Here is a 16,327-nt window from a genome sequence, read left to right on the forward strand (position 1 = left end):
ATTTAAAAAAAAAAAAGAAAAAAAAGTGAACAATATTTGCCATGACAATGGGTGGAAACACAACAAGCCTTTTGCAAAGGTTGGCATTATTCATGTGAATAGTAACAACTCTTTCCTCCCCTTGCCCTTTGCCATGGTAAATGGGTGAAAGTGCTTTAAAAGCTTTCTTAAGAGCTTCAAATGTTGATTTGATAATTTGGAAGGCAACAAATGGGTGTCTCTTAAGTTTGATAGTCTGTTTTATTATCTAGGGTTTTTATCATAAATGATCTCGAAGTTGGTGAAATTATCACCTTTGGTCTTTTATATATATTTTTACATTATTGGTCCTTTACGAAAGGAGGGGCATTGGTGGGGGGTGGGGGTTGTGGGATGGTTGACATGTATTTTAGTTTTAATCTTTTTCATTTATAAAAAGACTTAATTTTCTTTTTAAAAAGGATTTTAAGTTTTAAAATATTTAAAATATATCATATATGTTATTTATAGCCACGTGGCATTATCTCATTAGATATGTAAACTACATACGTGCCATGTTAGCAATTTAACCAAAATTTTGCCGGAACCTAATATTATGACCAAATTGACGTGTGAGGTGTAACATAAATGACCAATAATGTCAAAAAAAAAACATAAAAGACCGAAAATGATAATTTCGTAAACCTCAACGACTGTTTGTAATAAAAACCTTGTTATCTATTTTGACAGGAACGTTATGCAATAATTTTTTTATTTTGGGAGAAACAAACAGATCCATTCATAATATAGACAATTACAAGATATACATGAAGAACACTGCCCAAGAGGAGGGTTCTGGCAAACAATAAACCAAAAAATTAAACAAGACAGTACATTTAAAGCAAGTGAGCAAAACTCCACTCACAATTTAATCCAAGCTCACTCAGAGTGGAAGATGATAGGATCAATAGGAACTCTATAACCAGTGCTGAGAGATCATGTCAGAGAACCAACTCTTATCCATTTTTGGAACTGGAAACACCAAAAAATATAAAAATTCATTGTATATAGTACTATCATCATCCCATCGTCCTTCACGAAAAACACTGGTGTCACCCTCATTGATCGATTTCTCACCACAACCCAGATGCCGACACAAACGCGAACTCAACCCCCACAATGTCATCTGGCACCGTCGCGAACCTTTGATCTACAAAACCCAGGTGGTTGGGTCGTTGCTGACCTCGAAAACTGAGCGACATCTTCAAGAATCCATATGCCGAATCTGCCATTACGTCTCCGACGACGAGCATATCTCCTCCTCGAATTGTCAACCTCACTATCGGAACCAGGGGGTCCAGATCTATTGGCTCCATGCTGTGTCTCCGACTCCACATAGAGACGAAGACAGAGAGAGGGGGGAGGTGGCTATGGCTCTGGTATTGGCTGGGGATAGGAGGAGAGGACTGAGGGAGAAGGAGGTGGTTGGGTGGTTTTTTGGGCGGCAACATATTGTTTTTAATTAAAATTTTTTAAAAATATCATTGTATTTTTTTAAAACTATTTTTAAATATAAGGAATTGTTTATTATTCTTTTGCCTATATAAAGTCCACGTAATTAAAAAAAGGGGTTTTATGTTTGACACATCAGCATTTAACAGACTTATTAACAGTTTATGCAACAGAGTGGGTAAATTATAAGTTTTCAGGAGTTTAAATATGCACTTATAAATGTCCCTAAAAATGGATATCAACTTAAAGATTACCCTATAATTTAGAGGGTGTTTTGTAGTTTGTTCTAAATTGAAATGTGAAATCCACTGAGCTGCTGCATGTGCGCGGAAATCTGCTGGGCTACATACACGATACCTTACATGCCATCATCTTATCTTCACTACAAGGTGAGGTCATAATAATGCTAAAGTCTGATCCACTATAAATATTATATTATAATTTATAGTAAAGATTGGAAAGCCAGACCAGGCTTTTCATATATGTTTCGAAGAAGACAAATTAAGAAAGGAACAGCAAATTATGGAAAAACCATTGTCTTCTTCGAACAAGAAAATTTAGAATTGAATTTATCCACTAGCATTGCAAAGATGAGAATCTAAATGAACAAAGAAAGATTTTACCGGAGGGCTAACACAGTATAGGCTTGTTGCCAAATTAGGTACATACATACATACCACACAACCTAATAACAACATTTTGGCATCAGTAGAATTAGTGGTGATTCAAGGTTAATAACTTAAAACTACGGGGATTGTTTTCAGCATAACAAAAATATATACACTTGTCCATCATAGTCGCTCATTCAGCTCTCTGAGACGCTTACTTTGACGCAGTTGAAGTGGTTGAGTCTCGTTACTATGTTTCACCGAACTTATCATACTCTTCTTCAGTGTTTCCAGCACAGCTATATCTCCGTTTCCACGTCCTTGGCTAAGAAATCAGACTCGAGGTTGTTATCTTTGAGGCATTGAACCACAGCTCTAAAATCAGCAATATGCTTTGTGTACAAGCGCACCCTGTGAGCAAACACAAGCCTTCAATTATATACATTTACATTGAGGATAGTCCTGGATTTAACTATTTAAGAAGCATCTATTGGATGTCCAAAGAAGAGTGAGGATTCAGACCAAAAATAAAGAAAAAGGTCCTTCCAGCAATGCTGTCCTGTAAGACCTTTTTGCATCCTCCGCATATTCTTTTAAGACTAATACTGGCTGGAACGTGTCAATTAACTTGAAGGTGCAGATAAGTCTAACTGCCTCAAAGAGTTGCTTCCTTTCAATAAGATCCTGAACAAAATCTGTTATGTTCAAAACAATGTTGCAGGACTCATCAAACTGCTCCAGAGAAGTTCCAATACGAGAATGGCATTAGCATAACAACCACCCAAACTTACAGAAGTTACTATTAGAAAATGCACTAACAGAAGTAAACATATTAAGGATGGGAAATAAGAAACTGGAATGCAACCATGATTATGCAAGCAAAATACAGAATGCCAGTGATGCAAGAACACGATTCATGAAACTCTCATCCAAGGAGAGGACAACTGTTCCCGGCAAACAAAATACCAAACCAATCAAAAGATACAGTTGTGTGGAAATTTACTGAGACTTTTGCTTACAATATGTAAAAGATCCCAGCAAAATCAGTCTGGCCTGGAAACAATCTCTTAACTTCATGTACATTTTCATAATATTATAGGCTTATCAATCATCTTCAAGCCATTTGCGAATACTCAACCAATTAACTCTGGAAGGCAGTACAAAACCAACAGAAATATATCACCCTAGCACAATAGACACAAGAATAGCATCTAGGACACTTATAGTTACAAACCCTATAGCCAAAATTTGGTAAGTTGCAGAAAGAAATTAATAAACATACAAGGAAAATAAGAGCAATGGTAGTGGAACACAAACATCACATTATGAAAGTCCATTTTAAAGAAACTTACCAGGGATCTTATCTGCAAAACCAAGTTCCTTGCGTAATTCAAGAGCCTGTGCATGCTGACAAATCATCCCAAGAAGTTTTACAATCTCATCTCCGTTTAAGGTTGAGAGCAATCCATATGCAGCTACAAACTGCAAAAACCCAAAATCTCCAACGAATTTTCGGTCTCTGCTCTCATTTTTTCTTGCCACTGGACTGCTAGGCTTACTGCATCTTTTTTCACATCAAGTCCAACATGCGGTTTGACTCTAGTTAGATCATTCAAAATGTAAATGTTCTTCTTCATGACAACTTCTTTGGAACCAACATGCCCAATTTTCCAGTGCTCAGTTAAAGATGCTTGCACCAGCTTCAAAACGAGTTTTGCTGGGTTTAATGACATTTGCAGAGCATCAAACATTTCGGTATGCCTCGACTGTTTTCCACTTAAATGCTCATTTGGAGAGCCCTGCAAATTCCTTGCATCTGTGGTGGCACTTAGTTGAAGATTTGGAGAAGGTGAAGTTGATGCTCTTCTGACCGGTAAACATTCTGGTTCCTCAATTTTGACAGGTAAAGAAACGATGTTGCCCACTATGCACTTGCAAAAAGAAACAAAGAAAAGGCAGTATAGTGAGTGAAAAGTTTTGAATTTAACATATCAAAATATATTTACAGCATTATGTGCTACTTGTGCTTTGACTCAAGTGGTAAGCAGTGTCGTGTGTGGGTAGGCATAGCCATAGGTTCAAAACTTACCAAGCGAAACCAAAGGTAAATAACAAAATGCTTACTTTGCATGTGTCAGAAATCCGATGGCATTATGTGCAATTGGAGATAGAGACTGCCTAAAAGATCAATTTAGAAGTTTATCCAAACCTTGCAATATCAAGATCAAGGATGAAATAATCAAAAGAAGAGTATATGCGGCACCGGATATGTCTACTAAAGAGAAGAAAACATGCAACAGATGCTAAAAGCCTTGAACAACACAGTTATGAAATAGGGACAAATAAACTGTTTAAGTTTTTCAGGACAGCAAAAAATAGAGTATTTACTTACTAGAATATACAGCCCAAAAATCGTTTGCAATATAAAATATCATCGTGGCAGAATATAAGAAGAAGGCCCACAAGGTAACAATTGCTTTGAAATATGTTTAAAAATCATTGCTTGCAACAACTTCATAAAGTAAATGTCTGCTCTGCAACTCTAAAATGAAAAATATAAATAACATTATAAAAAAAAAGACCTTACCAGGTGCCTTGTTTGTGATACCAAAGGCCTGGCAAAATTCAGTAGCCTGATCTTGCTTAACAACTATAGCAAGTAGAGTTTGAAGCTCTTTCGCATCATAAGCAGTGGTGAATTCATATGTAGAAACAAGCCGCAAAAAGCCCAAAATCTCCAACCAATTTTCAGTTGCCACCTTCATCCTAGCCTTCCAATCAGCTGCCAACTCCATTGCTTCATCTCTCACATGAGGATTAATTTGTGGTGAGAATCTCTTCAACTCCTGTAGCAAAAGAAGACAACTCCTCCTAATAACTCTCAAATCATAATCAAACTCCTGGTTGTCCACATTCAAATTTGAAGGGTAAAACCCTTGCATTGCATCCAAAACCAATTTCGCTGGGTCAGATGACGCCTGAAGAACACCTGAGATTTCTCTACCCACTAAGTCAATTCTCTTCAAATTCTCATTCATGAGCAATTGCAAGTCTCTACCATTCCTGTTGGCGCTTGACTGAATACTGGAGGAAGAAGGAACATTGGCCTCCATGGATTTTTGAGTTGAATCAAATTGTTTTTGTTTCAATTCAAGCTCTTTGGCCTGTTCTTGTAACAACTTTTCTTCTGACTCCAAATGCTTTTGGCGTTCTTGAATCATCAAATCAAATTGTTTTTGTTTCAATTCAATCTCTTTGGCCTGTTCTTGTAACAACTTGTCTTGTGAATCCAAATCCCTTTGGCGTTTTTGAATCATCAAATCAAATTGTTTTGTTTCAATTCAAGCTCCTTGCCCTGTTCTTGTAACAACTTTTCTTGTGAATCCAATTCCTTTTGGCGTTCTTGAATCATCAAATCAAATTGTTTTTGTTTCAACTCAAGCTCTTTGGCCTGTTTTTCAAGTTGCCTCTCTTTCATTTCAAGTCCATGGGAATGTTCTAGTGCTTCTGAATCCAAATGTTTTTGGCGTTCCTGCATCAATTTTCTGAGTGAATCAAAATGATTTACTTGCACCTCAACCTCATTGAGGTATTCATTGGCCCTGTTATGAATCAAATTGAGTTCCTCAAATTTTGACTCAACTTGTTTGTTTCTTAATTCAAACTTCTCAACCCATCCTTCAAGTTCCCTCTCTTTCGATTCAAGTTTACAGGACCATTCCTCCATGGATTTCTTAAGCAAACCATAATCTTTCACCTTCAACTCCGTTTCCCTGATTGTTTTCTCCCTAGATTGGACCATTGCACCATTACTTTCTGAATCGGACAAAGTCTCTCCTTTTTCAGTTTAATTTCTTTGTGACATTCTTCAAGAGATTTACCCGCTGCTTTAACACCCTCTTGTTTCAAAACCAACACGTTCTTCTCTTTCTCAACAGACCCCCTAATCGCATTTAGTTGCCTCCGGTTCAACTCAATATCCTCACGAAAAGCGTTCAACTCTCCTTGAGCCCCTGTCACTTCCTCCTCCTTAATCTCAAGCTCTATGGACCTCTCTTCCAAACTTTTACGAACCCAACACAATTTCTCAGTGCCCTCTTCGATGCTTTTTTGGATCAAATCACACTTCGTCTCCTTCTCTTTAACCAATTTCTCAACTTCCACTAGCCGTTTCTCTGTAACATCAACCTCTTTTATTTTCTCTTCTGTCAATCTCTCCATGTCATGTAATTCCTGGGCTTTGGATTCCATTTTCGAGTGAAGTTGAAAACTTTCTCTTCCAATTCCTTCTCGCGGTCCTCAAGCTCCTGGTATCGGGCCTGTGGCGAGTTCTGTTCCAAGTCAAACTGGTCTTGGAGCTCTTGGAACCGGGTCTGGAGTGAGTTACGTTCCGAGTCGAACTGGTCCTGGAGCTTTTGGAATCGGGTGTCAATGTGACCCAAAAGGCCCTTCCACTGCAGGGCGAGATTGCTCTGCTTCAACTCTGGTCCTTTCAGACCTGAGGCTAAATTTTCCATTTTTCGCCTCCTTCGTCTTTAAAAGACCCTAAATGTTGTCAACTCAACGCCGTGTTAATGGAGAATAAAGACTCAAACTTAAAAAAAAAAAGAGAAAACCCTACAGTGCCTGTACGTCAGGGACGATTCATTTTCATTTTCTAAAAGAATCCTAAAATCAGATGCTGAAAGAGAGTGAAAGGCTATCAGATAATGACATCACATACCTTGAGTTTGGCGTTTCACCTTGAAGCTTGAAATAGACGACTGTGGAGGAAGAAGGCCAAGCTTAGCTTCTTCTTCAACACAACGTTCACAAGCTCAGAGCTCTGTTATCACTCATGGCTCATGCAGATCATTCTCTACAACTACAAATTGCGCTCTCAAATCCTTACTTCTCATAAATTCCATCTGAGCCGTTGTTTAAAAGTTTGACAAACGGACAGATTAGAAATAAAATCTTATTTGCGTACGGTTATCTGCCACCTGTTTGACTTGGGATTTTTGGTGCTTAATTAATCTCCTGTTTGACTTGGGATTTATTTATTTATTTTTGGTTGATAAAGCATCTTTACCAACAAAAAAAAAGAAAAAAAAAAGGATGATATACAATTCAAATTTATTTATTTTGTTTACAAATAAGATGATGTTAATAAGCCATAATCTTTTGTAGAAGTGAATTAGAGCAGTGGATCAAGACGTTGTATATTAGAGATCTTTGAGTAGTTTAGAATATCGTTTTCTTAAAATAAATAAATAAAAAAACCACCCCCATCTTTTTTATTTTGAGAAATAAATCATTTCTAGTATTGAGTTAACAGCTACAAAAAGTTCATAGTGTGGCAGCCTTTTGCACAATGTAAATAAAACCTATGATTTAGCATCAAATTAGGAAAAAGCATTTTATTTGACGACCCCAAGGGTTTGAACTTTGTACAACAAAACACTTCCCCTAAATGGAAGTAATGCAAACCAGAAAACAAAACAGGCTGGATGCCTACCAAAAGTTGTGCCATAGATGCAATTGAAGGTCTCTAAAATCAGCACTATAAACTGGTCCTTCAAAGTTTAAATGTGTGGAAGGTTCCTACTATATTTTATTAGGGTCATAACTATGAGTGTTGGGCAACAAGTGATGGGAGTGTGGTAGCCCAGCATTCTGCATGGCACTAAAATTAGTGCCGATTTCATGGTCGTTGTTGGCGGCAGCCATACGAAACTGTGCAGGGTGTCCATAAGTTTCATACAGCAGAGATGATGAACTTAACTCCATGGCACCAAAATCAGCACTGGTCTCATGTTCGTTGGCAACGGCAGCCATATGAAACTGTGCAGGGTGTCTGTAATTTTCATACAGCCGAGATGACGAACTTAACTCCACTGCACCAAAATTAGCACCAGTTTCTTGGTTGTTGGCCACCATACCAAACTTATCTGCACCAGTTTCATGCAGCAGAGATGACGAACTTAACTTCATGGTACCATTAGCACCAATTTGATGGTCGTTGGCAGCCATACCAAACCGCCCAGGGTGTCCATAGTTTTCATAGAGCCGAGACAAGTCACTGTTGAAAGTTGGCAATGCATAAGGTCTAGGAAAAACTGCTAGAGGTGTCGGATAACTTATATTTTGACGTTTCTCTGGTGGTTGAAACTTGGGGGCAGAAGTGCTAGTACTACGCTTCTTCCTTTCTTCATGTTCTCGTGGTCCCAACTTCGAGGTAAAAGATATCTGTAGAGGTCTCCAACACTCCTTTAGTTTTCCCAGCTGAAGAATTTCTGACTCGATGTCCTTGGATGGGTATTCAGACTCAAGATTGTAATCTTTGATGCATTGAATCACAGCTCTAAGATCAGCTATTTGGTCTTTTACAACAGTATCCTGTGAGGAAAAATAACACTTGGTAGATGTATATTTACACTGAGAATGATCCTAGATTTAACTATTTAAGAAGCGTTATTTGATGTCCAAAATAAATGTACCTTTTCATTTTGTGATTTTTTTTCCATCCATTTTGTCCAGTACGACTTCCTTGCATCTTCCACATATTCTTTTAGGAGTTGTACTGGCGGGAACTTGTCAACTACCTCAAAGGTGCAAATAAATCTAACAGCCTCAATCAGTTGCTTCCTTTCAATAAGATTCTGAATAAAATCTGCAACATGTAAAACAAAATTGCAGGATTGATCAAATTGCTCCAGATAAGTTTCAAAAGGAGAATTACACAGTATCACCAAGCAAACGTAAAGAGGTTAATGTTAGAGGTATAGCTCAGTTGGTTGAGCTTTTCCACCTTCACCCATGTGGGCAGAAGTTCGAAAACCCCCAGGCACCTAATGAATATTTGTGTAAACCCCCCTCCCCCCCAATCGCTTGCACTTAAAAAAAAAAAAAGAAAAAAAAAAGCATAAAGAAGAGAAAACATATGTAGGGTGGAAAAGAAGAAATCAGAACACAATACTAAATAGAGGACACAGAATGCCAGTGATGTAAGAGGACACTGTTCCTGTCAAACTAAATATCAAACCAATCAAAAGATAATTTGCGGAGATTTACTGAGCTTCACTTAAAAATATATAATATATTCCAACAAGATCAGTCTGTAATAAACAATATCTTACATAACCTCATTGTACCTTTCCATAATTATATCGACTCATGAAGTTTATCAATCACGTTCACACCATTTGCTAATATTCGGCCCATTAACTTCTTAAGGCAGTATACCAACCCCAAGCTATCACCCCAGCACTATGTACATAAGAATGGCATCTAGGACACTCATAATTACAAACACCAATAGCCAAAATATTGTGAACTGCAGATTAATGTAGTGGAACACAAACATCACACTATGAAAGCCAATTTTCAAGAAACTTACCAGGGATCTTATCAGAAAAACCAAGCATTTGATGTAATTCTAGGGCCTGTTTATGCTGAGAAATCATGCCAAGAAGCTTTAAAATTTCATCTCCATTCAAGAAAGAAAGCAATCCATATGTAGCTATAAACTGCAGAAAAGAAAAAATCTCCAATGAATTTTCAGAATCAGATCTCAGTCTTTCTTTCCACTGAACTGCTAGCTCTATTGCATCTTCTTTCACATGATCTCTAACATGCGGTAAGACTTTCATCAGCTCCTTCAACAGGGGAATGTGGATCTTCATGAGAGTTGCTTCAAAACCAACATCTCCTTTTTTCCAATATTGATCAAGAGATGTTTTCATCAGGTTCAAAACAAGTTTTTCTGGGTTCAATGACATTCGTAGAGCATCAAACATTTCGTTTTGTACTAAATTATATCCACTTAAATGCTCTTTTATACCCCCCTGCAAATTCCTTCCAGCTGTGGTGGCGCTTGGTTGAAAATTTGGAGAAGGAGAAGTTGCTACATTTCTGACTTGTGAGGATTCTGGTTCCTCTGTTTTAACAGGGAATGAAAGGGTGCTACCTGCTATGCAATTGCAAAAAGAAACACAGAAAAGGAAATGCATTGGTTAGTAAGCAAATAATTTCGACTTTAATATATCAAAAGAAATTTACAGGATTATGTGCCACTACTGACTTAACAAGGGTAAGAAATATGATAAATAACCCATATGATTCTTCAAACATTGAGAATTTAATTAGAAGATCAAGTTTGGGGCAGTGTACTCTAGAGAATTGTACTACAAGTGTGGGTGTGTATATATTCAGAAACAAGAGAGTATTATACCAATAAGAAACTCAGATATAACTATGAAAAATAAATATAAAAGAGCTTACCAGGTGTCTTATTTGTGATGCCAAGGGCCTGGGATAGGTCAGTTGCATCTTCCGGTTGAGTAACTACAGCAAGAAGACTTTGAAGCTCCCTCGCATCATAAGTAGAGGTCAACTCAAACGCAGTAAGAAGCCACAAAAAACCTAAAACCTCCAAGACATTCTCAGCCGCCACTGTCATCTTATCCTTCCAATCAGCTGCCAACTTAATTGCTTTTTCTCTCACCTGATGATTAATCTGTGGTGACAACCTCTTTAACTCCTGCAACAGAAGAACACAACTCCTTCTAATAACTGTCAGATCAAAATCAAATTTCATTTTGTCCACGGCCGAATTTGAAGGGTAAAACTCTTCCATTGCATCTAAAACCAATTCTGCTGGGTCTGATGATGCTTTAAGATGAGCAGACATTTCGCTAGACAATAAAGCAATTCTCTTCAAATGCTCATTCATGAGCAACAACAAGCATCTACCATCACTATTGATGCTAGATTGATTACTTGCAGAAGAAGGAATAGTGGCAATGTTAGCATGGGTATATTCCAGAGTTTGGGTGTGTTCTTTGGTGGATTTTCGAATTGAATTGATTTGCTGTTGTTTCAATTCAAGTTCTCTGGTCCATTGCTCCAGTTTCCTCTCTTTCTTTTCAAGACCATTGGAGCATTCTTGTAATGACTTTTCTTGTGAATCCAAATGCTTCCCACATTCTTGTATCAACTGTTCAAGCGAATCTAAATGGTTTTCTTTCAACTGAACCTCATTGAGGCAATCAGTCACCCCCTTTTCAATCGGACTAAGTTCCTCAACTTTTGACTCAAATTGTTTCTCTTTCAATCTAAGTTTACAGAACAACTCCTCCATTGATTTCTTATGCAAAGAAAAATCTTTCACTTTCAAATCCATTCCCCTAATTATTTTATCTTTCGATTCGATTGTCTTAGAGAATTCCACTATCGATTTCTGAATCAATCCAAGTTTCTCCTTTTTCAATTTCATCTCCTTGTCACATTCATCAACCAATCTTCGTGCTTCTTTAATTTTCTCTTCTTTCAAAGCAAATATTTTGTTCTGCTTCTCAATTGACCCCAAAATCTCATTTAATTGCCTCTCCTTCAACTGAATGTCTTCAGAGTACTTGTTTAAAAGTCTTTGAACCTCTCTTAATTCCTTCTCCTTAGACTCAACAAACTTTGACTTCTCTTCCACTGTTTTCTCATACCAATTCAATTTACTTGTTCCCCAATTAATACTTTTTCCAATAGAATCATACTCTTTCTCCTTCTCTCCAACCCATCTCTGAACATCCGAAAATCGCTTCTCCTTAACAGAAATCTCTTCATTATGCTCTTTAATCAATAACTGAAGAGAGCGCAAGTGCTCCGTGCCCGATTCGACCTCTTTTAATTTCTCTTCAATCAACCTCTCAATTCCATGCAATTCGTTGGCTTTTGCTTGCACTTGGTTCTCTAAGACCCCCATTTGCTTCTCGTGATCCTGTACCTCTTGCAATCTGGTGAGGAGCCCATTCCGGAAGGAATCAAAATAGTCCAAAAGGTCCTTCAATGGCAGGGCGAGCTTCCTCTGCTTCAACTCTAATTCTTCCAAGTTGAAAGCTTTCTTATCCATTGTTGGGCTGCTTCTCCTGTAAAAGGACCAAACTTGTTACAGACGACGTGGTGGTAGAAAACAAAGAGTAAGAAAAGTTGAAGCAAATTAGAAAGAAAAGCCTAGTGCCTAGTTTCCAAAACCCTAAAACAGAGTAACAGGGGAGAACAGAGAAAGCATTGTGGGTGGAATCATTGCCACTTTCAAGTGGTAAAAAGCAGAAAAGCAGAAAACCCTAATATGGCTAAGCCTAAGCTCTGCAGAGACGATTCATTTTCTGAAAACCCTAAAACAGAGGAGACGAGATTGAAAGAGAGAATGAGGGTCTTATTCGACAAACCTTGGGTTGGGTTTTTTAAGATTTTCTCTTGCAATGGAGTTATGGAGTTATGGAGCAAGTAGGCCAAGCTGCTTCTCTTCTTCTTCTTCTTCAACCTCAAGCGTCTCCAAGGTTGTAATTTTCTAAAGCTCACACAAGGTTCTTCTCACTTGTCCTCAAGCTCAAAGCACTGCCGTTCAACTTCCTGTAGCATGCAATAAAGGCCATGTCTTTCGAATGACATTTGGACATTAACCAATGTACAATGGTCATGTCTTCAAACGTCGCCACGTATCCATCTTTCGATCGCTTTTCTCTTTTCTTTTTACGGCGATTGTTTAATGTTGCCTAGTGTTCAAATGACATTTCGAACATGTAAAGCTCATGGTTGTTTTATGGCAGTGAAATCCATATCGAAAAATTAAGAGTTGGAAAGTGTTCTACTAAAAAAATGAATTAAAAAATATGATTCTTTTGTGTGACCCAAAAAAAAAAAAAAAAAGAGTTTTCAAATATTAATTTTAAGATTTTAAAACTTATTTGATATTAAAAAATTTAATTATAAAACTTTGAACTCAAAATCGAGTAAACTAGGCATGGAAATAACGTTTTTCACCTACCTCAAGATATAAAAAAACCCACTCAAAAAACGTATCAAAAACCCATCACTTGGATTAGCTAGGGAGAGAGAGAACTGTGAAAAAAGAATTTTATCAAACATAAATAATGGACTTTGAACGCACAAATTATTTTTTAGTTTAAAAAAATGAATCCAAGATGGGCTAATGGTCCGCCCATGACCAAAAAAAAATGCAAAAAAATAAATAATAATCATTAATCATGGGAGTCATCAGTAATTTCATACGACATGTCGCTAAAAAGGCTATCACTACTGGACTAATACAAGAGGATGGCCCAATTTCGACCCAAAAAAAACACAAGGATGGGCCAATGTGAATTGAAAGTGAGGACACGCGGCCAAGTCCAGGGTCGAGGGAATTCAGCAAATCAGTCCAGTCCACTAACTCTACAAATTCTAAATTATAATACAAAAGGAAACGACATCGTATGAAGAAGAAAACCTTCTTATCCAAAAAGGCGCCTGATCTCGCAAATGATAAAACCCTAACCCTCGGGCCCTCGGAGTCCCAAGCGAGAGAGAGAGCAGATCTGAGAAAATGAGAGATGAGAAACACAGAGAAGGTCTGGAAATCCTAACAATGGCATTGGCTCTGTGATCGGAGCCTCGTTGTAGATCAGAGAGTTGAGCGTGCAGAAAGAGAGAGACGACGGGCCATGAAGAAAAGCTCCTCAAATGCGATTCTTGTTTTGCGAGGTTTACGCCTCGATGTCCGCCATTGATCCACGATCGGATCCGTTCAAGAGCTCACCGTTGAAATCGCGTAGTAATTAACACCAAGACCAGAGATCTGATGGGGCTAGGTATGGGGGTTCCAGGACCCGTCAAAGTTGATTTTGAAATTTAGGGTTTACGGAGATCATTGTTTTTTATTTGATGGAGCGACATGCCTGAGGAATTAATTAGTAGGTTGGTCTTTAATTCAAAGCATTAATGCGTTCGCTGTTTGCTTCCATTCCAGGTACACTCCCTGGCAGCTTGCTCAAGATGCGATAGGGTGCGATGTGGATTGATAGAGGCACTGACAGCGGGCCTTCCCTTATCTTTAAGGTTTTACTCCTTACTCATTCAAGCATGTGGATGTATGTTTTTTATTTTGTAAGATATCATTTTTTGTTTTTAAATGGAAACAAAATGAACAAAAATAAGTTTCCTGAGACAAATAGCATAGTATTTTTGAAAAGTTGAACGATATATCTGACAAAAACAAAATTGGCACACATTATGGGAGCGCTTTGAAATAGCATATTTTTGTTGAATGATATATTCTGATATGAGGGAGTGGGGGACGGTATCTTACATATGGAATCGGGACATTGTGACATTACATCAGTGATACACGGTGGTGTGGTGAATTTAAAAGTAATCATTTGTAGCAATATCGGATGGTCTAATAACCATGCATAACTAGACTGTTCAACAACTTGATGTTCCGACAAAAGAGTACATCAGATGATGGGGTTTCTCTAACTTTCAATGTAACATGAGGTTGGAAGACATTAGAACGTGAAAAATCATAAATGGGTTAGTGCATTATTCAAATATTGTCGCACACAATGTTCTAGGCAATGTCAGTAATCTGTGTGTTTTAATTATACTTCTCTCAACTTTTCAAGTTAGGATGAGACTGCAAGGAGTCTCAGAAGTTCTCAGTATTTTCTTTTGCATCTATGCACCCAAGCAATGTTTATAGGTTATTACCATGGAAATAAAATTTGAAGCAGTAAATTTCATAGAACTAAAATTTATCTGCCCACATTGTCAAATATATACTGAGGATAGATTGGCAGTTATAAATTTAGAATCTATTCATCTCTCTCTCTCTGGTGTTCTGTTATATTTCCTAGTTGTAGTTGGTACATATCAAGCTTAATTTGATATAATTTCTCATTGTAGCTGTTTATCATTCATTTTTTGTTATCTATTGACAAATACCTTTGGATTGTGTAAAAGCTGGAAGATATATAACATATATAATTTCTGTTTTAATTGTATTTCCGTGTATTGGCAGGGATTCTTTTTGGTAGTAAAATGTTGTTTAAAATGAAGTTATGAATATGCAAATGTAGTAATAGAGTATTTTAAAATGTTTCTTCAGGATGTTGTGTTCTGGTTTGCGATCTTTAACATTCAGTGGTTATCACACACCAAATGTTCGTCCTATGAGTTGCAGTAGTTCTATGTTCTTTTTTGTTATTGACATAACAAACTGTTCTTCTCATCATTCCCACTTGTTGCATTTTAACGCTAATTTTTTTTAATTCTATGGGTTTTTTGATATCCTTTTATATTGCTAGCTTTCGAGTTTGTCCACTTTTTACAGACATTATTCGTTCCTGAAATGCCAGCGCTGGAGTCTGTTACTGTTAGCCTTTTATTTTGTAGGTAATTTTTGAGGATTGATGTTTCATCTAGAGACGGGCAATGATGTTTTTTGTTAGTTCGTTCGTTAGTGTGACGCTTTCTTATGTTTGTTTGTTGTGTCGTACACTTGCACATTCAGTAGTTATGCTTCGGTTCAACTTATTATTTTGCACATTGACCATCTGGTTCATTTCCGTCTTATTCCATTTGTTATTATTTCTGATGGTTCTAATTTTTTTATTAATTGTTTAACTGTTTTTTTCCCAGGATATCTAAAACCAGAGGCTACGAGGATTTCGCCTCAAATTTCCTTTTTGTTTTTTAACTAATTTCATCTAATTTTAATCAAAACAAGTCTGTATAATATCAGTTCTTTTATTTGAGTGATGCGGATTGTAGTTTTTACTTGTATTGTATGCATGGTTTTCTTTTTCTTTTGTTAGCCACTTGGAACATAGATTCGGCCCTAAGATTTGTTGGATCTATATTTCAGACCCGCAATACGAAATTGGGCCAATGAATCGCCCATATTCGATCAAAAAGGCCCACTAGAAAGCCCATGAAGGTAATAGCCAAAGCGCCATTAAACGACAACGTAGGCCCAATGTAGGTCAATAAACATGAAAGTAGGCCCAATGGTGGGGCCAATAAACTTCAAAGTAGGCGTAAAGGGGAGCCACTAAACTAAAAATTAAGCCCAAAGTAGCGTCACAAGAAGACAAAAAGGCTCTCATAAAGGATCAGTCAACGACAAAAGAGGCCGAAAGATGGTCACTAACGGACAAAGAAGGCCCAATAGAAGGCCACTAAACGACAAAACAGGCCCATGAAGGCCTTTAACAAGATGATAGGCCCTATAAAGTGTCACTAAACGACAAACTAGGCCCAATGAAGAAACACTAAATGACAAATTAGGCCCAATGAAGCATAACTAAACGACAAAAGAGGCCCAAAAGCCCACACTAAACGACAAAATAGCCCCAAAGAAAGAACACTAAACGACAAATTAGGCCCACTCAAGACGCTAAACGACGAAATTACCTATTTTGTCGTTTATGGAT

General features: G+C 37.4%; 2 protein-coding genes and 1 long non-coding RNA gene across 4 annotated transcripts; 1 reads left to right on the forward strand and 2 right to left on the reverse strand.

The window, feature by feature from the left end:
• Window positions 1-2,009: 2,009 nt before the first annotated feature.
• On the reverse strand, window positions 2,010-6,839 carry LOC117630611 (cingulin-like). Its single transcript, XM_034363310.1, is given in 9 exon segments — window positions 2,010-2,470; window positions 2,601-2,773; window positions 3,431-3,574; window positions 3,577-4,002; window positions 4,666-5,375; window positions 5,426-5,837; window positions 5,840-6,337; window positions 6,340-6,623; window positions 6,802-6,839. Coding segments are annotated over 8 exon segments (2,712 nt in total). The 5' UTR covers window positions 6,596-6,623; window positions 6,802-6,839; the 3' UTR covers window positions 2,010-2,377.
• A 623-nt stretch (window positions 6,840-7,462) lies between these two features.
• LOC117629685 lies at window positions 7,463-12,431 on the reverse strand. Of its 2 annotated transcripts, none has more exons than XM_034362254.1 (5): window positions 12,284-12,431; window positions 10,341-11,980; window positions 9,457-10,026; window positions 8,558-8,730; window positions 7,463-8,456 (listed from the first exon to the last, which is right to left on the reverse strand). In XM_034362254.1, the coding sequence occupies exons 2-5, from the start codon at window positions 11,962-11,964 to the stop codon at window positions 7,665-7,667; spliced, it is 3,159 nt and encodes a 1,052-aa protein (XP_034218145.1). In that variant the 5' UTR covers window positions 11,965-11,980; window positions 12,284-12,431; the 3' UTR covers window positions 7,463-7,664. The 2 variants fall into 2 exon arrangements, with proteins under 2 accessions (XP_034218145.1, XP_034218144.1); XM_034362253.1 differs by having other exon boundaries at window positions 9,457-10,029.
• Window positions 12,432-13,370: 939 nt separating this feature from the next.
• LOC117629569 lies at window positions 13,371-15,701 on the forward strand. The gene is made up of 3 exons (XR_004586120.1): window positions 13,371-13,705; window positions 13,864-13,952; window positions 15,534-15,701. It is a non-coding gene; the product is annotated as an uncharacterized LOC117629569 (long non-coding RNA).
• Window positions 15,702-16,327: the final 626 nt, after the last annotated feature.

Source organism: Prunus dulcis, chromosome 6 (assembly GCF_902201215.1).
Source record: "Prunus dulcis chromosome 6, ALMONDv2, whole genome shotgun sequence".
Classification (NCBI taxonomy): Eukaryota; Viridiplantae; Streptophyta; class Magnoliopsida; order Rosales; family Rosaceae; genus Prunus; species Prunus dulcis.

Bases quoted from the DNA above. Each gene is read 5' to 3' on its own strand.
- LOC117629685 (XM_034362253.1), bottom strand. From the start codon at position 11,964: ATGGATAAGAAAGCTTTCAACTTGGAAGAATTAGAGTTGAAGCAGAGG. The intron at 8,731-9,456 runs GTAAGTTTCTTG...TACATGTTGCAG, and splicing joins TTTTTCTGATAAGATCCCTG to ATTTTATTCAGAATCTTATT. The intron at 8,457-8,557 runs GTACATTTATTT...TTTTCCTCACAG, and splicing joins AAAAATCACAAAATGAAAAG to GATACTGTTGTAAAAGACCA.